Source organism: Mesoplodon densirostris, chromosome 10 (assembly GCF_025265405.1).
Source record: "Mesoplodon densirostris isolate mMesDen1 chromosome 10, mMesDen1 primary haplotype, whole genome shotgun sequence".
Classification (NCBI taxonomy): Eukaryota; Metazoa; Chordata; class Mammalia; order Artiodactyla; family Ziphiidae; genus Mesoplodon; species Mesoplodon densirostris.
Genome location: NC_082670.1, coordinates 98775365 through 98802148, shown reverse-complemented (window position 1 = coordinate 98802148; position 26784 = coordinate 98775365). Strand labels below are relative to the sequence as shown.

General features: G+C 40.9%; 1 protein-coding gene and 1 long non-coding RNA gene across 3 annotated transcripts in view; one reads left to right on the top strand and one right to left on the bottom strand.

Moving 5' to 3' along the window:
- The window catches only part of LOC132496706 (uncharacterized), a 134275-nt gene that overhangs the window by 101411 nt on the left and 6080 nt on the right, over nt 1-26784 (top strand). For both annotated transcript variants that reach the window (XR_009533519.1, XR_009533518.1), the window contains exons 3-5: nt 11921-12161; nt 17585-17755; nt 21076-21179. This is a non-coding gene — a long non-coding RNA (uncharacterized LOC132496706). The remainder of the gene's footprint in view (nt 1-11920; nt 12162-17584; nt 17756-21075; nt 21180-26784) is intronic.
- The window catches only part of ITPR1 (inositol 1,4,5-trisphosphate receptor type 1), a 324401-nt gene continuing 315496 nt past the window's right edge, over nt 17880-26784 (bottom strand). Inside the window, exon 59 of the mRNA XM_060109116.1 lies at nt 17880-19235. Within this exon, the coding sequence (XP_059965099.1) occupies nt 19149-19235 (87 nt within the window). The 3' untranslated portion in view covers nt 17880-19148. The remainder of the gene's footprint in view (nt 19236-26784) is intronic.

The window sequence follows — 26784 nt, the reverse complement described above, 5'->3', positions numbered from 1 at the left end:
ATCATATGGTAGTTCTGTTTTTAATTTTTGAGAAACCTCCATACTGTTCTCCATAGTGGCTGCACCATCTGACATTCACACCATCAGTGTACCAGGCTTACAGTTTCTCTACAGCCACACCAACACTTGTTACTTTGTTTTCTTGATAATGCCATCCTGAGAGGTGTGAGGTGATATCTCATTGTGGTTTTTTGATTTGCATTTCCCTGACGATGAGCATCTTTTCATATAACTGTTGGCTATTTGTAGATCTTCTTTGGAGAAATGTCTCCCCAAGTCTTTTGCCCATTTTTAACCAGCTTATTTGTTTTTTTGCTGTTGGGTAGTAGTAGTTCCTTATATATTTTGAATATTAATCTCTTATCAGTTTGCAAGTACTCTCTCCCTTTCCATAGGTTGCCTTTTCACTCTTGAGTCTTTGTTTGTTTGTTTGTTTGTTTTTGCGGTACGCGGGCCTCTCGCTGTTGTGGCCTCTCTCGCTGCGGAGCACAGGCTCCGGACGCGCAGGCCCAGCGGCCATGGCTCACGGGCCCAGCCGCTCGGCGGCATGTGGGATCTTCCCGGACCAGGGCACGAGCCCGTATCCCCTGCATCGGCAGGCGGACTCCCAACCACTGTGCCACCAGGGAAGCCCCACTCTTGATTCTTTACTTTGCTGTGCAGAAGCTTTTTAGTTTGATGTAGCCCCACTTGTCTGTTTTTGCTTTTGTTGTGTATCCTTTTGGTGTTCAAATCAGTGCCAAGACCAGTGTCATGAAGATTTTCCCCTATGTTCTCTTCTTGGAGTTTTAGAGTTTCAGGTTTTATATTTAAATTTTTAGTACATTTTGAGTTGATATATATGTATGGTGTAAAATAGGGGTCCAGTTTCATCCTTTTGCATGTGGATATCCAGTTTTCCCAGCATCGTTTGTTGAAGAGATTAACCTTTCCCCATTATGTATTCTTGGTAGGCTTGTCAAAGAGCAATTGACCATATATGAAGACAATGAGATATTGGTGAGTGGAAAGACACATAGGCCAATGGAATAGAATACAGAGTACAGGAACAGACCACACAAACATGGTCTGATTTTGGATAAAGATGCCAAGATAACTCATTGTAGTAGAGATAGTCTTTTCAAAAACTTGGTGCCGGAATAATTGACATCCATATTTTTAAAAATGAACCTTGTATGTATACAAAAATTAACTAAAAATGTGTCATAGATCAAAAGGTAAAATTTAAAACTACAACACTTCTAGAACTTCCTGTTGCATCTGTGAGCCACATGTGGCTATTTAAATTTAAATAATTAAAACTAAATACAGTGTGACAATTCAGCTGCTTAGTTGTTCTAGCCACGTGTCAAGTCCTCAATGGCCATGGGTGGCTAACTAGAGGCGTACTGATTAGCTCAGATTACAGCATTTTTCTTTTTTTTTTTTTGAGCTTGGTGGGAAAGGCTTTTCTGTTTTTCTTAAAATATATTTCATTATTATTCTTTTACATCTTTATTGGATTATAGTTGCTTTGTAATGTTGTGTTAGTTTCTGCTGTATAACAAAGTGAATCAGCTATACGTATACCTGTATCCCCTCCCTCTTGCATCTCCCTCCCACCCTCCCCATCCCACCCATCTAGGTTGTCACAGAGCACTGAGCTGGCCTCCCAGTGCTATACAGCAGCTTCCCACTAGCTATCTGTTTCACACATGGTAGTGTATGTATTGTCAGTGCTAGTCCCTCAGTTCGTCCCACCCTCCCCTTCCCTCCCTGTGTCCACAAGTCCGTTCTCTATGTCTGCATCTCTATTCCTGTCCTGCCACTAGGTTCATCAGTACCATTTTTCTACATTCCATATATATGCGTTAATACATAGTATTTGTTTTTCTCTTTCTGACTTCACTCTGTATGACAGACTCTAAGTCCACCCACATCACTACATATGACTCAATTTCTTTCCTTTTTATGGCTGACTAATATTCCATTGTATATGTGTACCACATCTTCTTTATCCATTCATCAGTCGATGGACATTTAGGTTGATTCCATGTCCTGTCTATTGTAAATAGAGCTGCAATGAACATTTTGGTACATGATTCTTTTTGAATTATGGTTTTCTGAGGGTATATGCCCAGTAGTGGGATTGCTGGGTCATATGGTAGTTCTCTATTTTTAGTTTTTTAAGGAATCTCCATACTGTTCTCCATAGTGGCTGTATCAATTTACATTCCCACCAGCAGTGCAAGAGGGTTCCCTTTTCTCCACACCCTGTCCAGCATTTATCGCTTGTAGATTTTTTGATGATGGCCATTCTGACCGGTGTGAGGTGATACCTCATTGCAGTTTTGATTTGCATTTCTCTAATGATTAGTGATGTTGAACATCTTTTCATGTGTTTGTTGGCCATCTCTATATCTTCCTTGGAGAAATGTCTATTTAGGTCTTCTGCCCATTTTTTGATTGGGTTGTTTGTTTTTTTGATATTGAGCTGCATGAGCTGCTTGTATATTTTGGAGATTAATCCTTTGTCAGTTGTTCCATTTGCAAATATTTTCTCCCATTCTGAGGGATGTCTTTTCGTCTTGCTTATGGTTTCCTTTGCTGTGCAAAAGCTTTTAAGTTTCATTAGATCCCATTTATTTATTTTTGTTTTTATTTTCATTACTCTAGGAGGTGGCTCAAAAAGGATCTTGTTGTCAAAGAGTGTTCTGCCTGTGTTTTCCTCTAAGAGTTTTATAAGAGTTTACATTTAGGTCTTTAATCCATTTTGAGTATATTTTTGTGTATGGTGTTAGGAGGTGTTCTAATTTCGTTCTTTTACATGTAGCTGTCCTGTTTTCCTAGCACCACATACTGAAGAGGCTGTCTTTTCTCCATTGTATATTCTTGCCTCCTTTGTCAAAGATAAGGTGACCATATGTGTGTGGGTTTATCTCTGGGCTTTCTATTCTGTTCCATTGATCTATATTTCTGTTTTTGTGCCAGTACCATACTGTCTTGATTACTCTAGCTTAGATTAGAGCATATTTCTATCATCACAGAAAACAAGTCTTATGCACTGCTGTTCTAGAAGAAACCATAGGAGAAAATCTTTGGGATCTTAGTTAGGCAAAGATTTCTTAGGACACAAAAATTGTGACCATAAAAAAAAAAAAAGGATAAATTGGGTTTCATCAAAATTAAAAACCTACGGTTTTTGAAAAGCTGTGCTAAGAAAATGAAAAGACAATCCACAGACCAGGAAAGAAATATTTTCAAAACATGTATTTGATAAAGAATTGGCAACCAGAATATTAAAATTTTTTTCAAAATTCAATAATATCAACGAAATTAAAAAGTGAGCAAAAAGTTTGAAAAAACATTTCACCAAAGAAGATATATGAATGGCATATTATTTAAAATTTCTAAACTTATATAGGTATGTTTTGTTGTATGTTTGTTTAATCAACAGTGGTTATCTGGTTGGGAAGTTTTTGGTCCACTTTTGTTTTCTTTATACCTCACTGGATCTTAACTTTTTAAAAAAATTAATTATTTTTTATTGGAGTAAAATTGCTTTACAATGTTATGTTAGTTTCTGCTGTACAGTGAAGTGAGTCAGCTATATGTATACCTACATCCCCTCCCTCTTGGGCCTTCCTCCCACTCCCCCCATCCCACCCACCTAGGTCGTCACAGAGCCCCAGGCTGAGCTCCATGTGCTACACAGCAGGTTCCCACTAGCTGTCTATTTTACACATGGTAGTGTATGTCAAACCTAATTTCCCAATTTGTCCCACCCCCTCTTTCCTCCACTGTGTCCACATGTCTGTTCTCTATGTCTGCATCTCTATTCCTGCCCTAGAAATAGGTTCATCTGTACCATTTTTCTAGATTCCACATATATGCCTTAATATACGATATTTGTTTTTCTCTTTCTGGCTTACTTCACTCTGTATGACAGACTCTAGGTCCATCCACATCTCTACAAATGACCCAGTTTCATTCCTTTTTATGGCTGAATAATATTCCATTGTAAATATGTACCACATCTTCTTTATCCATTCTTCTGTTGTTGGACATAAGGTTGCTTCCATGTCCTGGCTATTTGTAAATAATGCTGCAGTGAATATTGGGGTGCATGAATCTTTTCAAATTATGGTTTTCTCCAGGTATATGCCCAGCAGTGGGATTGCTGGGTCATATGGTAGTTCTATTTTTAGTTTTTTAAGGAACCTCCATACTCTTCTCCATAGTAGATGTACCAATTTACATTCCCACCAACAGTGCAGGAGGGTTCCCTTTTCTCCACACCCTGTCCAGCATTTATTGTTTGTAGATTTGATGATGGCCATTCTGACCTGTGTGAGGTGATACCTCACTGTGTTTTTGATTTGCATTTCTCTAATGATTAGTGATGTTGAGCATGTTTTCATGTGCCTCTTGGACATCTGTATGTCTTCTTTGGAGAAATGTCTGTTTAGGTCTTTCGCCTATTTTTTAATTGGGTTGTTTGTTTTTTTGATATTGAGCTGCATGAGCTGCTTGTGTATTTTGGAGATTATTCCTTTGTCCGTCGCTTCATTTTCAAATATATTCTCCCATTCTGTGGGTTGTCTTTTCATCTTGTTTATGGTTTCCTTTGCTGTGCAAAAGCTTTTAAGTTCCATTAGGGCTCATTTGTTTATTTTTGTTTTTATTTTCATTACGCTAGGAGGTGGGTCAAAAAATATCTTGCTGTGGTTTATATCGAATAGCGTTTTTCCTACGTTTTCGTCTAAGAGTTTTATAGTGTCCAGTGTTAACATTTAGGTCTTTAATCCATTTTGAGTTTATTTTTGTGTATGGTGTTAGGGAGTGTTCTAATTTCATTACTTTAAATCTAGCTGTCCTGTTTTCCCAGCACCACTTATTGACGAGGCTGTCTCTTCTCCATCGTATATTCTTGCCTCCTTTGTCGTAACTTAGGTGACCATATGTGCATGGGCGTATTTCTGGGCTTTCCATCCTGTACCATTGATCTATATTTCTGTTTTTGTGCTGGCACCATACTGTGTTGATTACTGTAGCTTTGTAGTATAGTCTGAAGTCTGGGAGCCTGATTCCTCCAGCTCCGTTTTTCTTTCTGAAGATTGCTTTGGCTATTCAGGGTCTTTTGTGTTTCCATATAAATTGTAAAATTATTTGTTCTAATTCTGTGAAGAATGCCATTGGTAGTTTGATAGGGATTGCGTTGAATCTGTAGATTGCTTTGGATAGTATAGTCATTTTTACAATATTGATTCTTCAAATCCAAGACCATGGTATATTTCTTCATCTGTTTATGTCATCTTTGATTTCTTTCATCAGAGTTTTATAGTTTTCTGAGAACACGTCTTTTTTCTCCTTAGGTAGGTTTATTCCTAGGTATTTTATTCTTTTTGTTGCAGTGGTAAATGGGAGAGTCTCCTTAATTTCTTTTTCTGATTTTTCATCATTAGTGTATAGGAGTATCAGAGACTTCTGTGTGTTAATTTTGTATCCTGCAACCTTACCAAATTCATTGATTAGTTTTAGTAGTTTTCTGCTGGCATCTTTAGGATTCTCTATGTATAGTATCATGTCATTTGCAAACAGTGATTTTTTTTTTTCTTTTCCAATTCGGATTCCTTTTATTTCTTTTTCTTCTCTGATTGCCATGGCTAGGAATTCCAAAAGTGTGTTGAATAAGACTGGTGAGAGTGGACATCCTTGTCTTGTTCCTGATCTTAGTGGAAATGCTTTCAGTTTTTCACCATTGAGTATGATGTTGGCTGTGGGTTTGTCATATGTGGCCTTTAGTATGTTGAGGTAGGTTCCCTCTATGTCCATTTTCTGGAGAGTTCTTATCACAAAAGAATGTTGAATTTTGTTAAAAGCTTTTTCTGCATCTGTTGAGATGATCATATGGTTTTTATTCCTTAACTTGTTAATATCATGTATCACATTGATTGATTTGCATATATTGAAGAATCCTTGCCTTCTTGGGACAAATCCCACTTGATCATGGTGTATGATCCTTTTAATGTGTTGTTGGATTCTGTTTGTTCAGTATTTTGTTCAGGATATGCATCTGTGTTCATCAGTGATATTGGTATGTAATTTTCTTTTTTTGTGATATCTTTGTCTGGTTTTGGCATCAGGGTGATGGTGTCTTCGTAGAACGAATTTGGGAGTGTTCCTCCCTTTGCAGTATTTTGGAAGAGTTTGAGAAGGATAGGGGTTAGCTCTTCTCTAAATGTTTGATAGAATTCGCCTGTGAAGCCATCTGGTCCTGGACTTTAGTTTGTTGGAAGAGTTTTAATTACAGTTTCAATTTAATTACTTGTGATAGGTCTGTTTATATTTTCTAATTCTTCCTGGTTCAGTCTTGGAAAATTGCACCTTTCCATGAGTTTGTCCATTTCTTCGTGGTTGTCCATTTTATTGTCATATAGTAGTTTGTAGTAGTCTCTTATAATCCTTTGTATTTCTGTGGTGTAAGTTGTGATTTCTCCTTTTTTGTTTCTCATTTGATTGATTTGCATCCTCTCCCTTTTTTTCTTGATGAGTCTGGCTAAAGGTTTATCAATTTTGTTTATCTTCTCAAAGAACCAGCTGTTAGTTTTATTGATCTTTGCTATTTTCTTCGTTTCTCTTTCATTTATTTCTGCTCTGATCTTTATGATTTCTTTCCTTCTGCTGACTTTGGGTTTTGTTTGTTCTTCTTCCTCTAATTGCTTTAGGTGTAAGGTTAGATTGTTTATTTGAGATTTTTCTTGTTTCTTGAGATGAGATTGAATTGCTGTAAACTTCCCCCTTAGAACTGCTTTTGCTGCATCCCATAGGTTTTGGGTTGTCGTGTTTTGGTGTCATTTGTTTCTATGTATTTTTAAAATTTCTTCGTTGATTTCTTCAGTGCTCTCTTGGTTATTTATTAGCACACTGTTTATCCTTCATGTATTTGTGTTTTTCACAAATTTTTTCCTGTAACTGATTTCCGGTCTCATAGCGTTGTGGTCTGAAAAGATGCTTGATGTGATTTCAATTTTCTTAAATTTACTGAGGGTTGATTTGTGACCCAAGGTGTGATCTATCATGGAGAATGTGCACTTGAGAAGAAAGTGTATTCTGCCACTTTCAGGTGGAATGTCCTATAGATATCAATTAAATCTATCTGGTCTATTGTGTCATTTAAAGCTCATGTTTCCTTACTTACTTTCTGTTTGGATGATCTGTCCACTGGTGTAAGTGGGGTGTTAAAGTCCCCTACTATTATTGTTATTGTGTTACTGTCCATTTCCCCTTTTATGGTTGTTAGCATTTACCTTATGTACTGAGGTCCTCCTATGTTGGGTGCATAAATATTTATAATTGTTATATCTTCTTCTTGGATTGATCCCTTGATCATTATGTAGTGTCCTTCCTTATCTCTTGTAACAGTCTTTATTTCAAAGTCTGTTTCATCTGATACAATTATTGCTACTCCAGCTTTCTTTTGATTTCCATTTGCATGGCATATCTTTTTCCATGCCTTCACTTTCAGTCTGTATGTATCCCTAGGTCTGAAGTGGGTCTCTTGTAGACAGCATATATATGTGTCTTGTTTTTGTATCCATTCAGCCAGTCTTTGTCCTTTGGTTGGAGCATTTAATCCATTTACATTCAAGGTTATTATCTATATGTATGTTCCTATTACAATTTTCTGAATTGTTTTGGGTTTGTCTCTGTGGGTCCTTTTCTTCTCTTGTGTTTCCTGCCTAGAGAAGTTTCTTTAGCATTTGTTGTAAAGCTGGTTTGGTGGGGCTGAATTCTCATAGCTTTTGCTTGTCTGTGAAGCTTTTGGTTCCTCTGTGGAATCTGAATGAGATCAGTGCTGGGTAGAGTAATCTTTGTTGTAGGTTTTTCTCTCTCATCACTTGAAGTATATCCTGCCACTCCCTTCTGACCTGCAGAGTTTCTGCTGAAAAATCAGCTGATAACCTTATGGGGATCCCTTTGTATGTTATTTTGTGCTTTTCCTTTGCTGCTTTTAATATTTTTTCTTTGTTTTTAATTTTTGTTAGTTTGATTAATATGTGTTTTGGTGTGTTTCTCCTAGGGTTTATCCTGTATGGGACTCTCTGTGCTTCCTTGACTTGTGTGACTATTTCCTTTCCCATGTTAGGGAAGTTTTCGACTATAATCTCTTCAAATATTTTCTCAGACCCTTTCTTTTTCTCTTCTTCTTTTGTGACCCCTATAATTCAAATGTTGGTGCATTTAGTGTTGTCCCAGAGGTCTCTTGAGACTGTCCTCAATTCTTCTCATTCTTTTTTCTTTATTCTGCTCCTCGGCAGTTATTTCCACCATTCTGTCTTCCAGCTCGCTTATTCATTCTTCTGCCTCAGTTATTCTGTTATTGATTCCTTCTAGTGTATTTTTCATTTCAGTTACTGTGTTGTTTATCTGTATTTGTTTGTTCTTTAGTTCTTTTAGATCTTTGTTAAACATTTCTTTTATTTTCTCAATCCATGCCTCCATTCTGTTTCCATGATTTTGGATCATCTTTACTATCATTACTCTGAATTGTTTTTCAGGCAGATTGGATATTTCCTCTTCATTTATTTGGTCTTGTAGGTTTTAACCTTGCTCTTTCATCTGTGACATATTTTTTGGTCATCCCTTTTTTTTTGATGGGTGGGATTGTGTTCCTGTCTTACTGGTTGTTTGGCCTGAGGCTTCCAACCCTGGAGTTTTTAGGCTGTTGGGTAGAGCTGGGTCTTGTTGATGAGATGAGTACCTGTGGGAGACCTCACTCTGATGAATATTCCCTGGAGTCTGAGGTTCTCTGTTAGTCCAGTGGTTTGGACTTGGACTTTCTACCACAGGAGCTCTGGCCCAACCCCTCAGGCATGGAAACCAGAATCCTGCGAGCTGCAAAGTGTGGCAAAAAAAAAAAAAGAAAAAAGTCACAGAACGATAACAAAGAGGAAAATATAAAATAAGATTAGAAAACTAACAGATACGTTAGAAAGAATAGAAAAATAAAAATTTAGGGCTTCCCTGGTGGCGCAGTGGTTGAGAGTCCGCCTGCCGATGCAGGGGACACGGGTTCGTGCCCCGGTCTGGGAAGATCCCACATGCCGCGGAGCGGCTGGGCCCGTGAGCCATGGCCGCTGAGCCTGCGCATCCGGAGCCTGCGCTCCGCAACGGGAGAGGCCACAACAGTGAGAGGCCCGCGTACCGCAAAAAAAAAAAAAAAAAAAAAAAAAATTTAGATAAAACAACAACCAGAAGGTAAAACAGAACCACAATAGTTAAATTGAGGAGGGGGAAAAAAAAGCTGGAAAAGGCCTTGGCTTTGCTGGGCGGGGCTTAGGCAGGGATGGGGTTTAGGCAGCGGGCAGGGCTTATGCTTAGGACCCACAGGGCTGGAAAAGGCAGGGTGGGGTGAGGGGTGTTGGGGGGGTTTAGCCTTCATGCAGCAGGAGGGGCCCAGGAGTGCCTCTGGCCTTGGAGGGCAGGGGAGCAGGTCCAGGACCCCAGCAGGCTCACTGGGCCCGAGTGGGTGGGGAAGTGCTAGGCCTGTTCCCCACATCCTCCGATCTGGAGGGCCCCTCCCCGTTGACCTCTCTTCTTCCCCCCTCCTCCCTCCTGTGCCCCTAACACCTGCGTGGCTGGAGGGAGCCCCGGAAATCAGGGGACCAGACCTGGAAGCCCAACAGGCTTCCCAGAGCCAAGTGGGTGGGGGAAACACCTGCGGTGCTTCCCCTTATCCTCCGGCCCAGGAGGGTGCCCCCCATTTGCCTCTCCTCCTCTTCCCCCCTCCTCCCTCCCTCCTCCACCCCTAGGACCAATGTGGTCTGGACAGGGCCTTGAAGGGCAGGGACCCAGCCTGGGAGTCCAGGCTTCCCGGGGCTGAGTGGGCCTGGGAGATGCCCGCCACACCTCCCCAATCCTCCTGTCCTGGAGGCCCCCTCCCGCCCGCCTCCCTCCTCTGCCCCTAGGACCAACACAGCCCACAGGGGGCCTCAGAGGGCCCGGCCCGGGAGCCCCGCAGGCTTCCTGGGCCTGATAGGGCAGGGGAAACGCCTGATCCTCCGAGCCCCCCAGGGTCTCTCCAGGCATGGGAACCCCTCCCGCCTCGAGCCACCCCTCAGGGGTGCTGGTCCTGTCCAGCCTCCATTTCTCCTCCCACCTCAGTGCCCCCATGTCCTACCCAGTGGCTCGGGGGTTCCTCCCCTCTCCTTGGGCATTGATGTCCCGCACCAGTGTCTGGCAGGCACCCTAGTTGTGGGGAGACGCAAACTCTGCGTCCTCCCCTGCTGCCGTCTTGACTATGCCCCCTCTTAACTTATTTGTGAAATGCTAATCCTTACAAGTAAAACATGAGGTGATAAAAACTCTAATAAGGGGTGTGTGTGTGTGTGTATAAAAGTAAACACATTTTTAATAGCTGTTGCTGGTTCTCCAAGAGTATCAATAGTGAAAGTAAAAGGAAGCCACAGACGGTCTTGGGTAATCATATGTAGCTTCATCATTCTCTATGGTCATGTTAATTAACTGACTTGTTCAGCCTGTTTGGACCATAAGAAAATGTGACCTTCCCAATTGTATTCAAATCTGTCAAGCGTGAAAACAGGCGATTTGTTTTTCTTGTCTTAAACCTAAACAACTGCCTGGTTTCTGCTTAGGCAAATGTGGTAGGCAGAATAATGGGCCCCTTAAAGATGTCCAAGTCCTAATGCCCAGACCCTGTGAATATATTACCTTACACGGCAAAAGGGATTTTGCGGTTGTGATTATGTTAAGGATTTTGAAATGGGGAGATTTCCTGGTTTATTCAAGTGGGACCAATGTAATCACAAGTCTCCTCATAAGTAAAGGAGGGAGGCATAGCATCATAGTCAGTGTGATAAAGGGTGTGAAGGGACTCGACTGGCCATTTCTAGCTTTACAGATGGGGGTAGGCAACGAGCCAAGGAACGCAGGCAGCCTCTAGAAGCTGAAAAAGGCAAGGAAGTAAATTCTCTGCTAGTGCCTCCAGAAGGAATTCAACCCTGCCAACCTTTTTTTTTTTTAAAGTTTTTTAAAATTTTTTGATGAAGACCATTTCTAAAGTCTTTATTGAATTTGTTACAGTATGTTTTTTGTTTTTTTGTTTTTTGTTTTGCAGTATGCAGGCCTCTCACTGCTGTGGCCTCTCCCGTTGCAGAGCATAGGCTCCGGACACGCAGGCTCATTGGCCGTGGCTCACGGGCCCAGCCTCTCCACGGCATGTGGGATCCTCCTGGACCGGGGCATGAACCTGCGTCCCCGGCATCGGCAGGTGGACTCTCAACCACTGCGCCACCAGGAAAGCCTTGTGTTTTTTTTTTTTTTTATGTTTTGTTTTTTTGGCAGCGAGGCACGTGGGATCTTAGCTCCCTGGCTAGGGATCGAACCTGCACGCCCTGCATGGAAGGCAAAGTGTTAACCACTGGACCACTAGGGAAGTCCCCTGCCAACCCATTTTAGACTTTGATAGACAAGCCAGCACAGGTTTATCTGTTATAAGAATTGAAAGAAGGAAGAGAGATTGGGGTTGCCTAGTGAAAGGGAGGGGGCAGTGAGGGATGGTTTGGGGTTGTGAAGCAGGACTCCTGGGGCCAGAGGCATTATGATTATTGGATACTTATAAGATTAAATGGTCCGCAGCAAAAAGGGTAGTGACTGCCTGATCTTTTGTTGTCTGTGCAACTCCTTTTGGGCCACTGCTAAATAGTCCTTCCTTAGTGAAAGACTCCTTATTGGCCTTGGCTCCAAAACCCTCAAGCAGATTACGTGAAGGTTCACAATCTTTTTTCCCCCTCAAGTGTCTTGAGCCTCTTTACTGGCAGGAATTGTACTAGGTACTGAATGAAAAGAGCTAGTTACAGCCCTTACCCATAAGAACTCTTACTTTGCATCTCTTAGAACTCTTACCTGGTATTTACAGGTCTTCCCCAAACAGGTGGACAGGTGGAGGCCCCAGCACCTTTTCGGCAGGATTGCACCCGGCATAGTGAAGTGTTGGCCTAGAGAGGAAGGTATATGATACAGTCAGCCCTACAATCTTTGGATGTGGATCCTGTGGCTATGGAACCCGAGTAAATGGACGGCCGATTGTACTCCTTACGTAAAGGACATGAGCACCTGCGGATTTTGCTATCCATGGGGGTCCCCATGGATACCGAAGGGTGAGTGTATATCATCAGATGATCTGCCTTTGAATCCCAGGTCTGATGTTCTAGTTTGGCCAAATCACTTCACCTTTCTAAATTGATTTCTTCTTCTCTAAGTTAGGGAGTTATCAGGAAGGGGAAAAAATAAAGGTGTTTTAAAAGCTGGTTGTTCTTTGAGTTGAAAGCTGAAGACAGATGAATTATAGTCTTTTTTCATTCTGTCAAGGTAAAGGGCTAATCTAGAGGGAGGGGTTGGGACCAGGGGGCTTAAATTGTTCTGTATAATAAACAAGAATTTTTAGCTTTTACTTGAAGCTGGAGGGAAATTTTTTTTTGTTTTTATTTTGCTTTTGTTTGGGCAGGGGTGGTGAGAGAAAGTGGGTCCTAGAATTAGGCTCGAGATGAGGATACAAATGGCTACTCCACTGGCAGAAAAGGAAGGGGGCAGAGAGCTTCAGTGTCTGATTATCAGTTTTATATAGTTTCTTACTGTTTACTTGTTATTTATTTATTTGTTAAAATCTTCCTCTACTAAAGGTCTGCTGTTCACAACACCCAGGTGTTAATGTGTTTTGGAGACAGAGTAGGGACGGCTGTGTCTACACTAGGGTGGAGGGGAATAGAGAGAGGGGAGATGATGAGAATTAGGTTGCAGTCAGGATTTAGGATGAGAAAGTGACAAGGAATTATTAGGAAGTTGTAAGCACTCACCTTAGGATCCTTGAAATTCTTAAGGAAAGTCCTGGGCTTCGTACAGTTATGTGAGATAACGATCTAAAATTTGCATTTGAATGTTAAAGATGGTACAATTTAGGACCCTTTACATGTCAGGGATAATACCTACTTAACAGTGTTGGGAGACTTCTACCTAAATGAGAATGTAGGTAAAAGCACTTCATAAACCAAGGAAATACATCATCACCCCTAAGATAAAGTGTCTTCCCATGAAGATTTTGTAAAAAGGAAGTCAGACGTAAATTCAACTCTGATCACAGATATGAGAATAATTATCCGGAAGTTATGAGCTCTATAATAGTTTTCTTTCTTTATGAATTCAGTTCAAATGGATAGTAAAAACAATTTGGATGTTAAAGATATAGTTTTTAAAAATGACTCAATATGTCCCAAACATGTCATGTTAAGACTTGGGGGTTTAGGATCCCACTGTAATAACTTCAGGCCCATCTGGTAGGAACAGAAGTAGCTTTGGTCGTGCAGTATTTAGCTGACATCGTGGATCGGCCTGAGCACAAGGAAATGATGATGTTGCAGAGGAATGGGAAATGACACGTGTCGGGTATATACGCGACACTTGACATATATTGTCTTTTTTAAAGCTTATTGCTGCCCAAAGAAGTAGTAGCGTCTCCAGTCTTTAGATAGTGGTTGGGGGAATGGGCAGGGTGTGTGTGTATGTGTGTGAACATTACAGTGATTAAAGAACTTGCTTAAAATCCTAGCGTTGAAGTGGTAGAGCTGGCATGAAGACTCTTGCCAGCCTCCAGGTCCAGTTCTTTCCCTCCCACCATGCTGCCACGGGGGCCCTGAAGTAAACGAACACTCAGCAGCCGAGCCTTGTGTGGTTCTGCTTCCTTGTCCCAGCGTCATACCGCATCTTAATTGTTTTTCTTCTACAGAGCATTTACAGAAAGCTTCTGACAAGACTTCATGAGATGTTATAGGTGACAAGTATGTGGGAAAAAAGATGAAATCATTAGCTGAATGAAGTTCTGGAGTGGACAGGTTAAATTCCTGGATTGCCTAAAGTTTCATTGACATGGGACCAGCCGTCTTTCGTGAGGTCCTGGCAGAAATGCTGGCAGACTCTTTCCATTAGTGGCTCTTGCATACAGTATGCGCTTCTTCTGTTGTGGGACTCTTTTTTTTTTTTGTTGTTGTTCAGAATTCACCTTAGGGGTTTTCTCAAACTCGGCATTCTTAATCTATAGTGGTTTTTAGCTTTCTTTTTTCTTTCCAGACTGCGTGAATGATGCAGTTTCACTTCTGGGTGTTAGGATTCTCTTTCACACTGGTTTGTCATGACCTTAAAGTATTTTAAGTTTCTCTTTGCATTAATTTTTTTTTTTTTTAATGTAGTACCCCAGTGAGCTAGAGATTTGTTTTACCAAATGAGTTTAAATCACCAGCAGCCGGAGAGTTGTCCACGAGCGTTGTCAGACTTGACCAAATGTAAAAACCTGCCAGTGGTCTTTTTCTTTTCTTCAACTTGGTAGGTTTGGGAGTCCAGACTCGAAGGCTAGTTACGCTTCTGCATCAGCCTTTAGGTTGTTAAGAGTTGCCAAAGATGGCATACAATACCAGGGATGGAGAGTTGTTTGTTACCATGATCAGAGTGGTCTTCGTTTATAATTGCCATCCTAGCTCTCCCCTGTAGATAACTGACAAGTCCTAAGAGTCGTTCTGAGCTGCAGCCACCCACAAAAACCACATGCATGGCATTTTACTCAAAACTTTACTTTAACCACTGCTTTGTGATGCAAAACTGGTGGAATTTTGGGTACTTTCTGTAAAATCGAAATCTTTACGGGGGTTTTCCAGCATTCTAGTTGATTGTTAACACATGATCACTGTAACGAAGAGAGCAGAGTTGGCTAATCAACACCGACTTCTGTGGTAGGTAGGATAGGATGCCCGTCTGTATGGAACCTTTCAACGTGGAGAAAGCCACGGTGACTGAGAGAACAGATTCTCCTTTTGAAAAATGCAATTAAATAAGAGATATTTATATGAGATTTGTAGTTGTAAAAGATAGAGATTTTAGGAGCTTCTTATCTTTGCCACAAAGTTTTCAGTCTTGACAAAGTAATCATATTCAGGACTTTCTAAATTGTAGATCCTCTTATGAAAGAGATTTGAAAAGAAAAGGAAATCCATTTGTATTGTAGGACCAAATACAGTTCTGCGTAAGAACCTTCTGTACAGGGAGAACTGTTATGGGAAACTGATTACTGATAAGATACTGTAGCCCATCTCTGGAATGGGGACAGCAGGTGGAAGAGCTCTCTCTCCTGTTAGCTGAGTCAGGAGTGCTTTGTTTATTCTGGAGCTAAGCCCTTGGGCAAGTCACTTTACCACTGTAAGGCTCAATTTCTTACCTTTAAAATGAAAGCTCCACTCCCGTTCTGTGGTTTGGTAGATAAGAACTTGTTGTCTCAAGAGCCTTCAGTAGGAGTCCTTTGTTATTCTGTCTTCTGTAAAGGTGACTTTTACTGTCATGTAAATTAAGCCTTCTATGAAGCACATTTTGTTTTTTAAAATCTGTGAAAACATTATTTTAGCAAAACTCAACTCTACTTGTGTAAGTATGTAGTTGTGCTCCTTTTGTATTTAATAGTATTGAAGGACTAAATTTCTTTCTATGTAGCCCAGAAGTCAGACTAATGGTCTCATGATTAGCCTTAAAATAACTATCAGAAACTTTCAGGCTGTTTCTCATTAGTGCATTATCCCAACCAACCGTAGGAGGAGGATACAGAAATCTATAATTGAGTTTTTTTTAAGTTAATGAATTTATTATTTATTTTTGGTCGCATTGGGTCTTTGTTGCTGCGCGTGGGCTTTCTCTAGTTGTGGTGAGCGGGGGCTACTCTTCGTTGCGGTGCGCAGGCTTCTCATGGTGGTGGCTTCTCTCGTTGCAGAGCACGGGCTCTAGGTGCGCGGGCTTCAGTAGTTGTGGCACGTGGGCTCAGTAGTTACGGCTCGCGGGCTCTAGAGTGCAGGCTCAGTAGTTGTGGTGCACGGGCTTAGTTACTCCACGGCGTGTGGCATCTTCCCGGACCAGGGCTCGAACCCGTGTCCCCTGCATTGGCAGGCAGGTTCTTAACCACTGTGCCACCAGGGAAGCCCTATAATTGAGTTTTTAATGTGATAATTCCTTAGTTTACTGTGAAGATCCTGTTAATTTCTCACTAGCACATAAGTAAAGCTTTGTTTAGTTTGCTACTGCAAAGACTGAGTTGCTGGTTAGCTTCCACAAATAAGGTATGCTTGCTTTATAATTTATGTTAGGAAATGTTTAAACAGGGTGAAAGAGCAGTTTTTACAGGAGCAAAATCAAGCAATCCGTTTTCAGAAAGTAGAACCAAATAAAACTGACTGAAGAACAACCAGTAATGAGCTTGGAAACAGGTAGGTTGAATCAATTTTTTAAAAACAAAGTGAAAAGCGTTGTATTTTGTGTGCGTGTGTGAGGAGTCGGCGCACAGCTCTAAGAGTATTTGCGCAGGATGCACTATCGAGTAAAGCTCTAGGGCTCACCAGGGCGGAAGCTGTATCTGCAGGGGAAACAAGGTTCATCACTACATAATTTCAGGGACATAAGTAGAAACGGGCCAGAAAATATAAATGTTAGAAAAGTGGAATGGAATTTCCCAGACCCTTTGACTTAACACGTGGTTTAGTTAAGGAAGTTGGCAAAATCTTCAAATATGAATCCGTGCTACAGCAAACTTTTAAAATTAAATAATCAGAGCCAAAAAGACTTTTTGCATGTTAGTAGTATACTATCACATTTGTTTCTTAGCCCGATAGCACTAATTCTTCACCTCGGTGAGTAACTTTGAAGGTGACTTGGACCTTGATCCTTAAAGTAGAAGTGTTGAAAAAGCGATGTCTGGAGAAAGGTGAAATCACAATCACACATCAAAGGCTGTAGGAGTTATAACTTCAAATTTTATGTTTCAGTTGTACCAGCTTTGTGTTCACTCGCAAACTCCAAGGGTAGGCTCTACCGCTTGTAGGGTGGAGTGGCATTCCAATTCCATTTATTTTCTGCTGAAGCTGGCGAGTTGAATGAAGATTGTATCTCAAGTGACAGGATTCGAATGAAACAGGACAAACCTGTAAAAGCTGCAACCTGAACATGTCATTGCAGAACTTTGCAGTGAATGAGATGGGACAGGGCTTGGGAGACAAACCACACACACTGCCTCTCCGTGCCGGGCAGCTCAGGAGATTGAAGGGAGATCCATGGGGAGCAAGTCCTTGCTGGCTGGAGCTCACGTTCGGGGAAGGTTGGGGGGGTCAGCATGGAGCGCCGATTTGTCTATAGATACAAGTACGTATCTATCTTGGGCTTGGCTTATTATGGAAAAATTCTATGGAGATACGCTGACTGACTGGAAAATTATTCACTTTTTTTTTTAAGTTATCAATTACAAAGTAGAAGCATTGGTTTTGAAACTAGTCATTTAACGGGAATTTAATCACGACCTAGTTCCCAGCATTGGATGGTAATGATCCTTATTTAGCAAAGCACAGAGAAAATCAGTGTTTGTTGAAAGAGCAACCACGGTGGGCAATGCTCTCAGGAGGGGACGAGTTAGCTTCTGTAAAACATTTTCAACTGTCTTGAAGGACTCTGACCGCTGGGCATGAGTGAGAACTAATCTCCCTGTTGGTGATTCTTTGCACTGCAGGTAGCAAGTTGCACGTCCCCCAGGGAAAGTGCAGGAGTGGGAGCCTTACCATGTGCTACGGTGCTCGTGACAGTCTGCTTGGCAGTCACTTACCGAGAAGAATGAATGGCTGGCTGCTGCATAAACCCTCCCCCACAGCTCTTCAAGTCGTTCTCAGCTATCATTAATCAGGTAAGCATTTTTGGAATTAATCTGGTAGGCAAACCAGTTATACTTTAAATTGGTCCTAAAGAAAATATATAATTGGAATAGCTGTTGTTATGACGCAAAGAAATGTCTAAATGAAAGCCACCAGTCGGTCGCTGTATTTTATTCTGCATCATTTATTACATATTATTTTTATATCTGCATTTACAAACTTTACTCATTTCAGAACTCTGCTTTCAATACATGTTTAACTTTTTTTGTAGAGAGATTGTCTTGTAAAATGAGATCCATGTACAAAACTAGGCAACAGATATAAAAGTTTCCTTTCATACTTTTTCATCCAACAAGAAAAGAAATAATGTGACAAAGAAATAAAACCCAAATGTGGCTCTTTCACAAGAATAACATGTCAGTGTTCAAACTATGAGCTCTAATGGGATAGATCATATTTCATCTTTATATGGATGGATATAGTTTAATACTTCTTAGCTACTGTAGCATGTTGGTTCAGATGAAGAAAAAAAATCAACTCTACTGTTTGGACTAGATAATCTAGAGCCCATCAATTACTCATTGCTTTATAACGTGACACCAAAATTCACCGAGGAGGTGACACTGATTGGCTAGCAGTATGCATTTACCTCAAACGTGGCATTAAAAAGTTCCCTTTAAAAAATTCACTGACTTGGCAAACTAAAGTCTGAGCCTCTAATTTAGCTCTCTTACTTAAAGAAATAGTTTAAATGATCAATTCAGAAGCCTTAAAGTATCTTTGAAACTAAAGTTGCTTTTCTTAAAATGAATGCTGACTTGACAGTTCGTAGGCTTGGCGCACGGTCACTACGAGACAGAGGCACTAGGGCCGCTAGCAGTGAGAAGTAGTGTCACCACAGGATAATTATATGGTACAAAACTCACTCTTAAGATGATTTTGGCAGCAGCATCATTTGATATGTAACCATTTATTACATACTATTAACACACCAGCTTCAAAGATGTGCACTCCCCTTAGGCTACTCAGGAGTTACAAATTTATTGTGATTGCATAATTGGTATTGCACAGTTCTATAAAAAACATAAATACTGGCTATTCTAGTTTTAAATACAAAATACATGTCATATACTTTTAAATCTATAATGTGGTTCAAGTGCAAATCAGGTGCTTTCTTTAGTCCTTCCAAAAAAGGCATTTTTAAATATTTTTGGCACAAATGAAATTTCATCGTGCCAACAATTCTAATTACAATACATATGTCCAAACCTTGAGAGTAGCAATCATATACATACAGTATAAAACTGAGTATTTACAAATATACTAAGCATAAATGTAACCTCTGTGGGTGAATCAGACCGAATTAGCCATACCCACACTAAAAATAATTTAAAACGGTAAGTACGATTCCTTTGTTTCCTTTGCTTATGCTGGTTGCTGTGGGTTGACGTTCACGTGAGGAGGGTGTCCTAGAAGACCAATTCTTTGTTTCTGCTTCCTTTGTTCTGTCATCTGGAAAGTTAAAAAGTTTCATCATTAGACCCAGACACTTCCTGTACGTCAGATCATATACTCAACCATAGATCACCGCTGTGGTTATGGTTTATACTGAAACCCACTTTCTACAAACAGTGTACTGTCAGTATATCAAACACAGAACTTCAAAAAGGACATCTTCCTAGGCAGAATGGGGAATTCTGTGCCTTAGGCAATGTGACATTCAGAAACTTTGCTTTCTCCTTGTTTCATAAAGGAACAAAAAAACAGTTAAAGCACAAGATGCTTGATCGTCGCCCAAATCCACTTCCAACTGATAGCTTTGTATGATAGTAACAGCACACTAAACTGTCAAGAAAAGCAGTGTGTTTAAAATCCTAGGTTTAAGAGAGATTAAGTCCACCGTCTTCAGGGGGTCTTGATTCCTCTCCAGTGACTCTTGGGTAGTTTTGATTTGCGAGAAAAAAATCACACAGCCTTTCTAGGGAGATGAGGAATGTCCTCTCCTCTGAGGTCCAGGGTGACTAAATAACATAATCATGGCCTGGCACTCAGTGGTGACTATTCCTTGCCACCCTACAGACACTAAGGTCAGGAAAGACCATTTCCTAAGGCTGGTCAAATGAAACAGTGCTTTCAAAACCCAAAACAAGAGGTTGGTACTGTTTATTTTGGCTGCCGAACTAATAAACCAGTTCTCATATTGACAGGTATCTAGCTCTGTTCTGGCTATTTCAGGGCATAATTAATTCCCTGTATTCACATTTCTCATAACCCAGTTAGTCCTAGCTTAGGATTTGACGCTGGGCATCAAATATTTTGGTACAAAATATCCTGAGAACATAAAATAAGATTAACTTACCTAGGTTCAATTTTAAAGTGGTTATTTTTTCTTAAACATAGCCGTTTTCCTTTCACATCAAAATACTATTTTTAGGCTCCTGTGAAATGCCTTCAGTTATATTTTAGAAGAGAAGATTTACAAGGAGTGAATATTTCCAAAAGGCAGCTTTTTATAAAGCCTTTTATAAAGAGTTGAATTAGGATATTCCAGCTAGCCTCTAAAGTTTCCTTGGATGAGTGACAAATCGTGAAGGGAGGTGTCACACCCTATACTACACAGATTCAGCTGCGGAAGCAGAACCTCACGTGACCCGTGGAATAAATTCACAAGTAGATTGTAATGCAGTCAGTAATTCACTCATCTCACTGCCTGATACTTCATGTGCTTAGCCCCAGAGTTTCACCCCCTGACTAGCCCCTCGGCAGGTAGCCTTGAGAGGGAATCCAATAAAACTTAACTAAATTTAATGATCACCACATTCTCACAGATGTAGGAATCGTGGTGGCCTCAACCCGTATTGACAGATACTTTAGTCAAAGCTTCCATTTAAGGATGCTGCGATTTTTCTGCTGTATAAGTTGGCCATTAAAGCTTTTCCTGAAATTTTTCCATAAATAACTACGTGCATTTGAGATGACCTTTTATGTACATGCATCTTCACGCCTGTTTGTCGGATCAGCTTTTTGTGACTTTTCAATCTGTTGGCTCTTCCTTCTCTTAGACTTAAAAGCTTCTAAACTGGGTTCCTTATAGCAAATGAGTCTGCAACTGAAGGCACACCTTCCTTCCCTCTTCGACAGGTTATCACCTGATAGCCCAGTGGAGGTCCGATTCTGATTTTCCAGGGTTGTCTTCCTAAAATAACAATCGCATCACTCTCCCTGCATCACAAACCTTAAAGCTCCCTACTGCTGTAGGTTAGTGGCCCAAACCTTCGTTCAGGCAGTCATATTCCTGGTAATTTCAAGAACCTAGTACATACCTATCTAATTTTGTTTTCTATTTCCCTAGAATAATGGTTCTTAAACTTTGGCGTGCACCAGAACCACCTAGAAGGCTCCTTAAAACACAGATCCAAGGGTCCACAAACAGAGTTTCCGACTCAGTAGGCCCAGGTAGGTATTGGTGTTACTGATCTGGGACCGCTGCTGCTCTAGAAGAGCTCTTCACTGATTATCTCAGAAACAGGCCAAGATCACTGTGGTTATATTTTCATATACTTGAATACTTAAAAAAAAAGTATTTTGGGTAAATATATTATTTTTCTCAAAATAAGACCTTGGAGAAGATTCTCTGCAGTTGAGCAGGTGGTCAGTACACAAATCTGACTGCCTGGATTCTGTTCTGATCGACCATGGCCTTTTTAGAATGGCTACCATTTAAGTGAGTAACAAATGGTAAGGAATTGGGCAACTGCTTAAGTATTGGTCCCTTTTGGCAAGGTCATCATCCAGTGATAATTATATGGGAAGAGTAATGAAAACAAAACCCCCTAAAGGACTAAATCTGGCCTATAAGAAACCAAGCTCAACACTGCTGGCCAGTTGTTTCCCTGGCCCCTTAGTACATATTCTCACATAACTTCTGGCTTTATTAGCTCAATTCAGCCTACTTACCTATCGGTCTTCATAGATTCAAATGCACTATATATGTTATTTAAGGCATCATCGTTATCTGTTACTACTACCTATATCAAAACACAGAAATAATGACCAAAGTCTATCCTTAGCATATTCTCACAATGTATTCTCTCTGGACATTTGAAACAAAACTGACTAGATAAAAATATCCATCAGGGGCTTCCCTGGTGGCACAGTGGTTAAGAATCCGCCTGCCAATGCAGGGGACATGGGTTCGAGACCTGGTCCAGGAAGATCCCACATGCCACGGAGCAACTAAGCCCGTGCGCCACAAGTACTGAGCCCGCATGCCACAACTACTGAAGCCTGTGCGCCTAGAGCCCGTGCTCCGCAACAAGAGAAGCCACCGCTCGCCACAACTAGAGAAAGCCCACGCACAGCAATGAAAACCCACCGCAGCCAAAAATAAATAAACTTTAAAAATATATATATCCATCAGATTCACGTCTAAGGTGGTAACTTCAGTCAAAATTCTAATACTGAAAAAGCTACTTTGATTAGGGTGAAATGTCCCATTTGTAGTAGATACGTTTAAAATCCTCAAAATCTACATTTAGCTAAGGATGAATATTTGAAGCAATACCCTTCTTCATAATCTATATACAGACTAACTTGAATTTCAGCATTCCTTCTTTTGACTCAGTCTAAACAAGAAGCAAACGATACTGGTAGCTTTACAAGTCAGATGTAGCCAAACATCTAAAAGATCTTGCATGAAAATACGGAGTGTTGAGCGCAAATGGGCAAAATTTACTCCACCACTACCGGCCTCCAAACGATTAAGGGCTGGCATAGCAGGGAAGGTTCAGCAACAGCACGTGAAAGCCGCAACCTGCTTTCCTGTCACAGTGAGGTCGTGGCTACTCAGGTTCTATAAACAACCAGGAAACTCCAGTCCTCAGAATTGCGCTTCACAGTCCTATGGAATCAGTCACGCTCCTAACGATGAGCCTGAAATATTCAGAAATAAAACTGCAGCATCTCTTGAACACAGTTACATCGGTTTAATATAAATATACAGATATTCACACTCCCGATCCTTAGGGTGCTGTTCTCTCTAGTTCATCTGGCAAACTCGCAAGCTTTGAAACCAAGTTCCTGCATTCCCACCTCTGAGAGGGTTTCCGAGGCGTTGCCTCCAACCCTCTCCCTGTGATCAGGCTGAATGAAGTGCTCCCTTTTCTCCACTCCCAGGGCAATCTGTTCAAACCTCTGTTACGTACTTACCATGTTGAATTATAATTTATTTGTTTACTTGTTTGTCTCCCACTCTAGGCTGTTAGTTCCTTGAAGAAGGAGAATTGGTTCTATTCACCTTTGTAACCCCAGTACCTAGGGCTGCACCTGGCAAATAGGTGTTTCATAAATGATAGTTCGAAGAACAAATGACCCAGAGCACAGTGCCATTCCTCGAGCATGCCATGCGTTTTCATGCCTTTGCTCATGCTGATTCCTTTCCTGGGATGCCCCCTGCTGCATTTCTCAGCTAGCTCAGACGTCACCTGCTCGTAGGACTGTAGAAGCTAAACTCCTCTGACCCTCTAAGGCCTCACACGGGACTGCCTGCCTACTTCTCTGTGCTCCTTTGTTCACAAATGAAACTCACTTCATTCCTCGGGCCATGGAACTTTTCCTACTGTATCCTAACATTAGAGGTCTGCTTCTCTCTGGATCAGTTACAGTATCCTAGAGGGCAGGTGTTACCAAACGCCTCTCTTTTGTGGTTCCAACACAGTGTAAGGACCACAGACATTCAAGTAAGGTTTAACATTCCATTCTTCCAGCTGTGGGGAAGAATGGAATTCTTCCTTCCTTACGCAGTTAATGTTAACAAGATGATAACCCTCTTGCATGAAAAATGCCGGACACTATCACATGCTAATATGACATGAATTTCAAGCACTACTTCTTTGCCTACCAACTACAAACAAGGGTCACTGTCCTATAGGAAGCCAGTCACATTTTCAAGAAAGTGAACCCTTCTCTCAATATGAAGAAAACATGCAAAAAAAATTTAAGTTCTTACATTAGTTCTCCTCCTTGGAATAAGAATGTAAGAGAATCACATTTAGTATTCAGAATCTCTTGGGAGGGGAAACTTCAAGATGAGAAGCATCATTAAGTAACACTTAGAACAGCAATTTTAATTAACTGTTCTTGGCAGTAACAGAAAAACCACTAACCAGGATTTTACTAATATCCTTGATAAGAACTTTTTCTCCTCAAACTGGTATTTTAAGAAAACAACAACCAATGAGGTCAATAACAGTAAAGATTAAATCCCAAGACATTCAGCTGTCTTTGCTCCATTATGCTGGTTTTTGGACCAGAAGATCTGCAAAAATATCTAACTGATGAAGCAATTTTTGTATTTTCCAGCACTTTTACCAGTGAATGGTATTCTTTCATAGCTGTTTTAAAAAATATCTATCACGGAGTTTCTTGTTCATTAATCATTCATGGAGTTTTTATTTTGTAATTCAAAATTTTTTTCCCTTGGGAGGGCAGGAATTCTCACAATTACCATTTAAGAACCAGCAGTTCTCTGACCTGTCTGCATGGCTTTTTATGCAGAACAATTTAAGAAGTCTTTAGGACTGGTACACACCAAATTTAATAAAATTCAAATCTTTTCAACAAGTTGATTCTCAAATGCTTTACAGTTTTGTTACAAAATCAAAAGAAAATGTTGACTAATTCCTTCTGAAAAAAGCAGATTTTCCCCAGCAAAAGCAACAATGCTGAATTTTTCCTGTGATTCTGGTCACCTTAAAACCTAAGCAGATCAATGCTGGTAAAGGCACTGGAGAATATATTACTGGCTTCCTCCAATTTCTTCTTAGCCTATAACACCTTACAAGAAAAAATGGTCCAATTTCAAATTCATTCTTAGGGGAAAGGTTTTCTGAAGGGTGGTTCCAACCATTAACTTTAAAACAAAAACGTAAACAGAGCTGAAACCAAGCAGTTTAAACCACACTGGTTTTGATGTCACTTAATGAACCTTAGTCCATATGTAATCAAGTTTTACATAGTTTGTTCAAGCCAAAATTTTGGCTTCATAGAAACGATTCTAATGCCAAGTCTCTGATGAGTGGTGTAACATGGCAATGAATGTACCACTCCTTAACCTTTAAGTGCGTGATGCAACTTCTGAAACTCTTTAACGTTCTTAAAAAAATGAATGAGTATTTAAACAGTCAACCATGAAAGGCAGACAGGGTACAGTGACAAAACAAAACAAGGGAAAATAAAAACACAACACACACACACACAAAATCAAACCCAGACTGCAAGACCAGGAGTTCCAGCCTGACATTTTCAGGTAAAGTTGGATAAATTTCCTAAGAGCCTGCTGTGAACCTGAATGTCCTCACAAAATAAAATGAGGGAATTGGGTGCAATGCCATCTGTGGTCTTGGCTACCTCCTATACCTATGATTCTCTGTGCGAATTCCTCAGCTTCAATTCACTCCTTAGACCAGGTTCACTGGTTTGCACAGTGTGCATCACTGAAGCAACTTCAGAATCACCCTCAGGGAGAGATTCAACACACAGGGTTCTCTAAGCATTGAAAGGACAGGCCCGGCCTATAGAGAAGGGCTCGAGTGGCATTTACTACCCCAGAATACCCAATAATAGTTTGTTTCAGACATGTTTACAAATGGCACTTTCTAGAGCACTAAATACTTCCTTTATTTAGGTCTGCATGAGATCAATTTTCGTCAGATTTTTTGGCATCTAATTTAAAACATCTGATTTAATGGAGATTCTTGTAGCCACAGCTCTCTCAAAGGGAGAGGAAGGGAACTTGAGCATTGCTACATGCCTTACGGAGCCTGCCTTGCTCTTCAGGGGGGAAACAGAAGCAGCTGTAGCAGACAGTGTGCTCATGAATCAGTGTAGTCCTGTGGAACATCTGTCAAGTGTTTCACAGTAGGGGTAAAAAGTTAAGCAAAGTAATCTAGTTAGATCTTCATTAGTTTTACTTATTTAGGTTATTACTCATTTTAAGGTGGCTACCAAGCTCAGCGCTGTAGACAGCCTTCATAAATAAGGCCTTCTGTTCCCATTAGTCTTTTTATTTGTATCTTAATACATGTGAAAGAAAAGAACTTGAGACCAAATGGTATCTTGGGGCTCAGTTTGGCACAATTTAGTTGGAAAAGAAATACAATTCAAAGTAGGATTGTTAAAGTGCCATGTAAACTACCTCCAAGAAGAGTTGATCCCAGACAGGGCCTTCACTAGCTATTATGTACCTAAGAGGAATAAATCACCTGTGGGTATACCTTACAACTTACCTCTAGGCCAGCCTTGCCTGATAACTACTGCTGTGCAAAATTTATAATCTGGTCTACGGAATTGATTAAAAGCTTTCAGCACCGCGTACGGAAGGCTGAACTGTTGCCATGTTTGTGCAGGATTATCCCGGTCACCTACGGGCAGAGCACAGGTCCTCCCAGCAGGAGGTCACCACCTGGTGACTGTGAATGCTCATTTTAAGGGGGTCAAGGGCGGGGCAGGGGGGCACCGGAGTATATAGGGTTTGCTGCAGACTTGCCCCCTTCGCCCAGCTTAGTTACAGGGGCAAAGCATTTATCTTAGGGACAGGGAGCAGGATGGAGCAGCACGTCTGTAGACAGCTGAGCCGTGTGAGAGCAGGGATGCGGCCGGCAGAGCGGTCACTGTTTCACCCCCAGCACCTGCCACGCTGCCTGGACTATGGGAGCCACTCAATAAGGATTTGGCCAATGAATGAACCAAAAGGAGCTCTTCCTTGACTGTGGTTTATCCCAGTATGCTGGATTTCAGTATCTGGGGCCAGGGTTCGATAGATCTGAGGGCTGAAAAGCAAAACCAGAAACAGCCTTTCATCTTTTGTCAGTGAAGAAAAGTACAGCTTTACACATCGTGTTTTTCTGTACAGCACTTCATTGAAGTAGTTTGCATTTTCTCATTTTCTGGTTTTGTTTTTCATATGAAAACCTCGTCCTGAGCAGCACTGAAAGTAGCGTCATGGGCTTATCCTGTCAAAGGGCAGTGGAGGGGGAGTGGAGGGGAAACTGATGGACTAAAT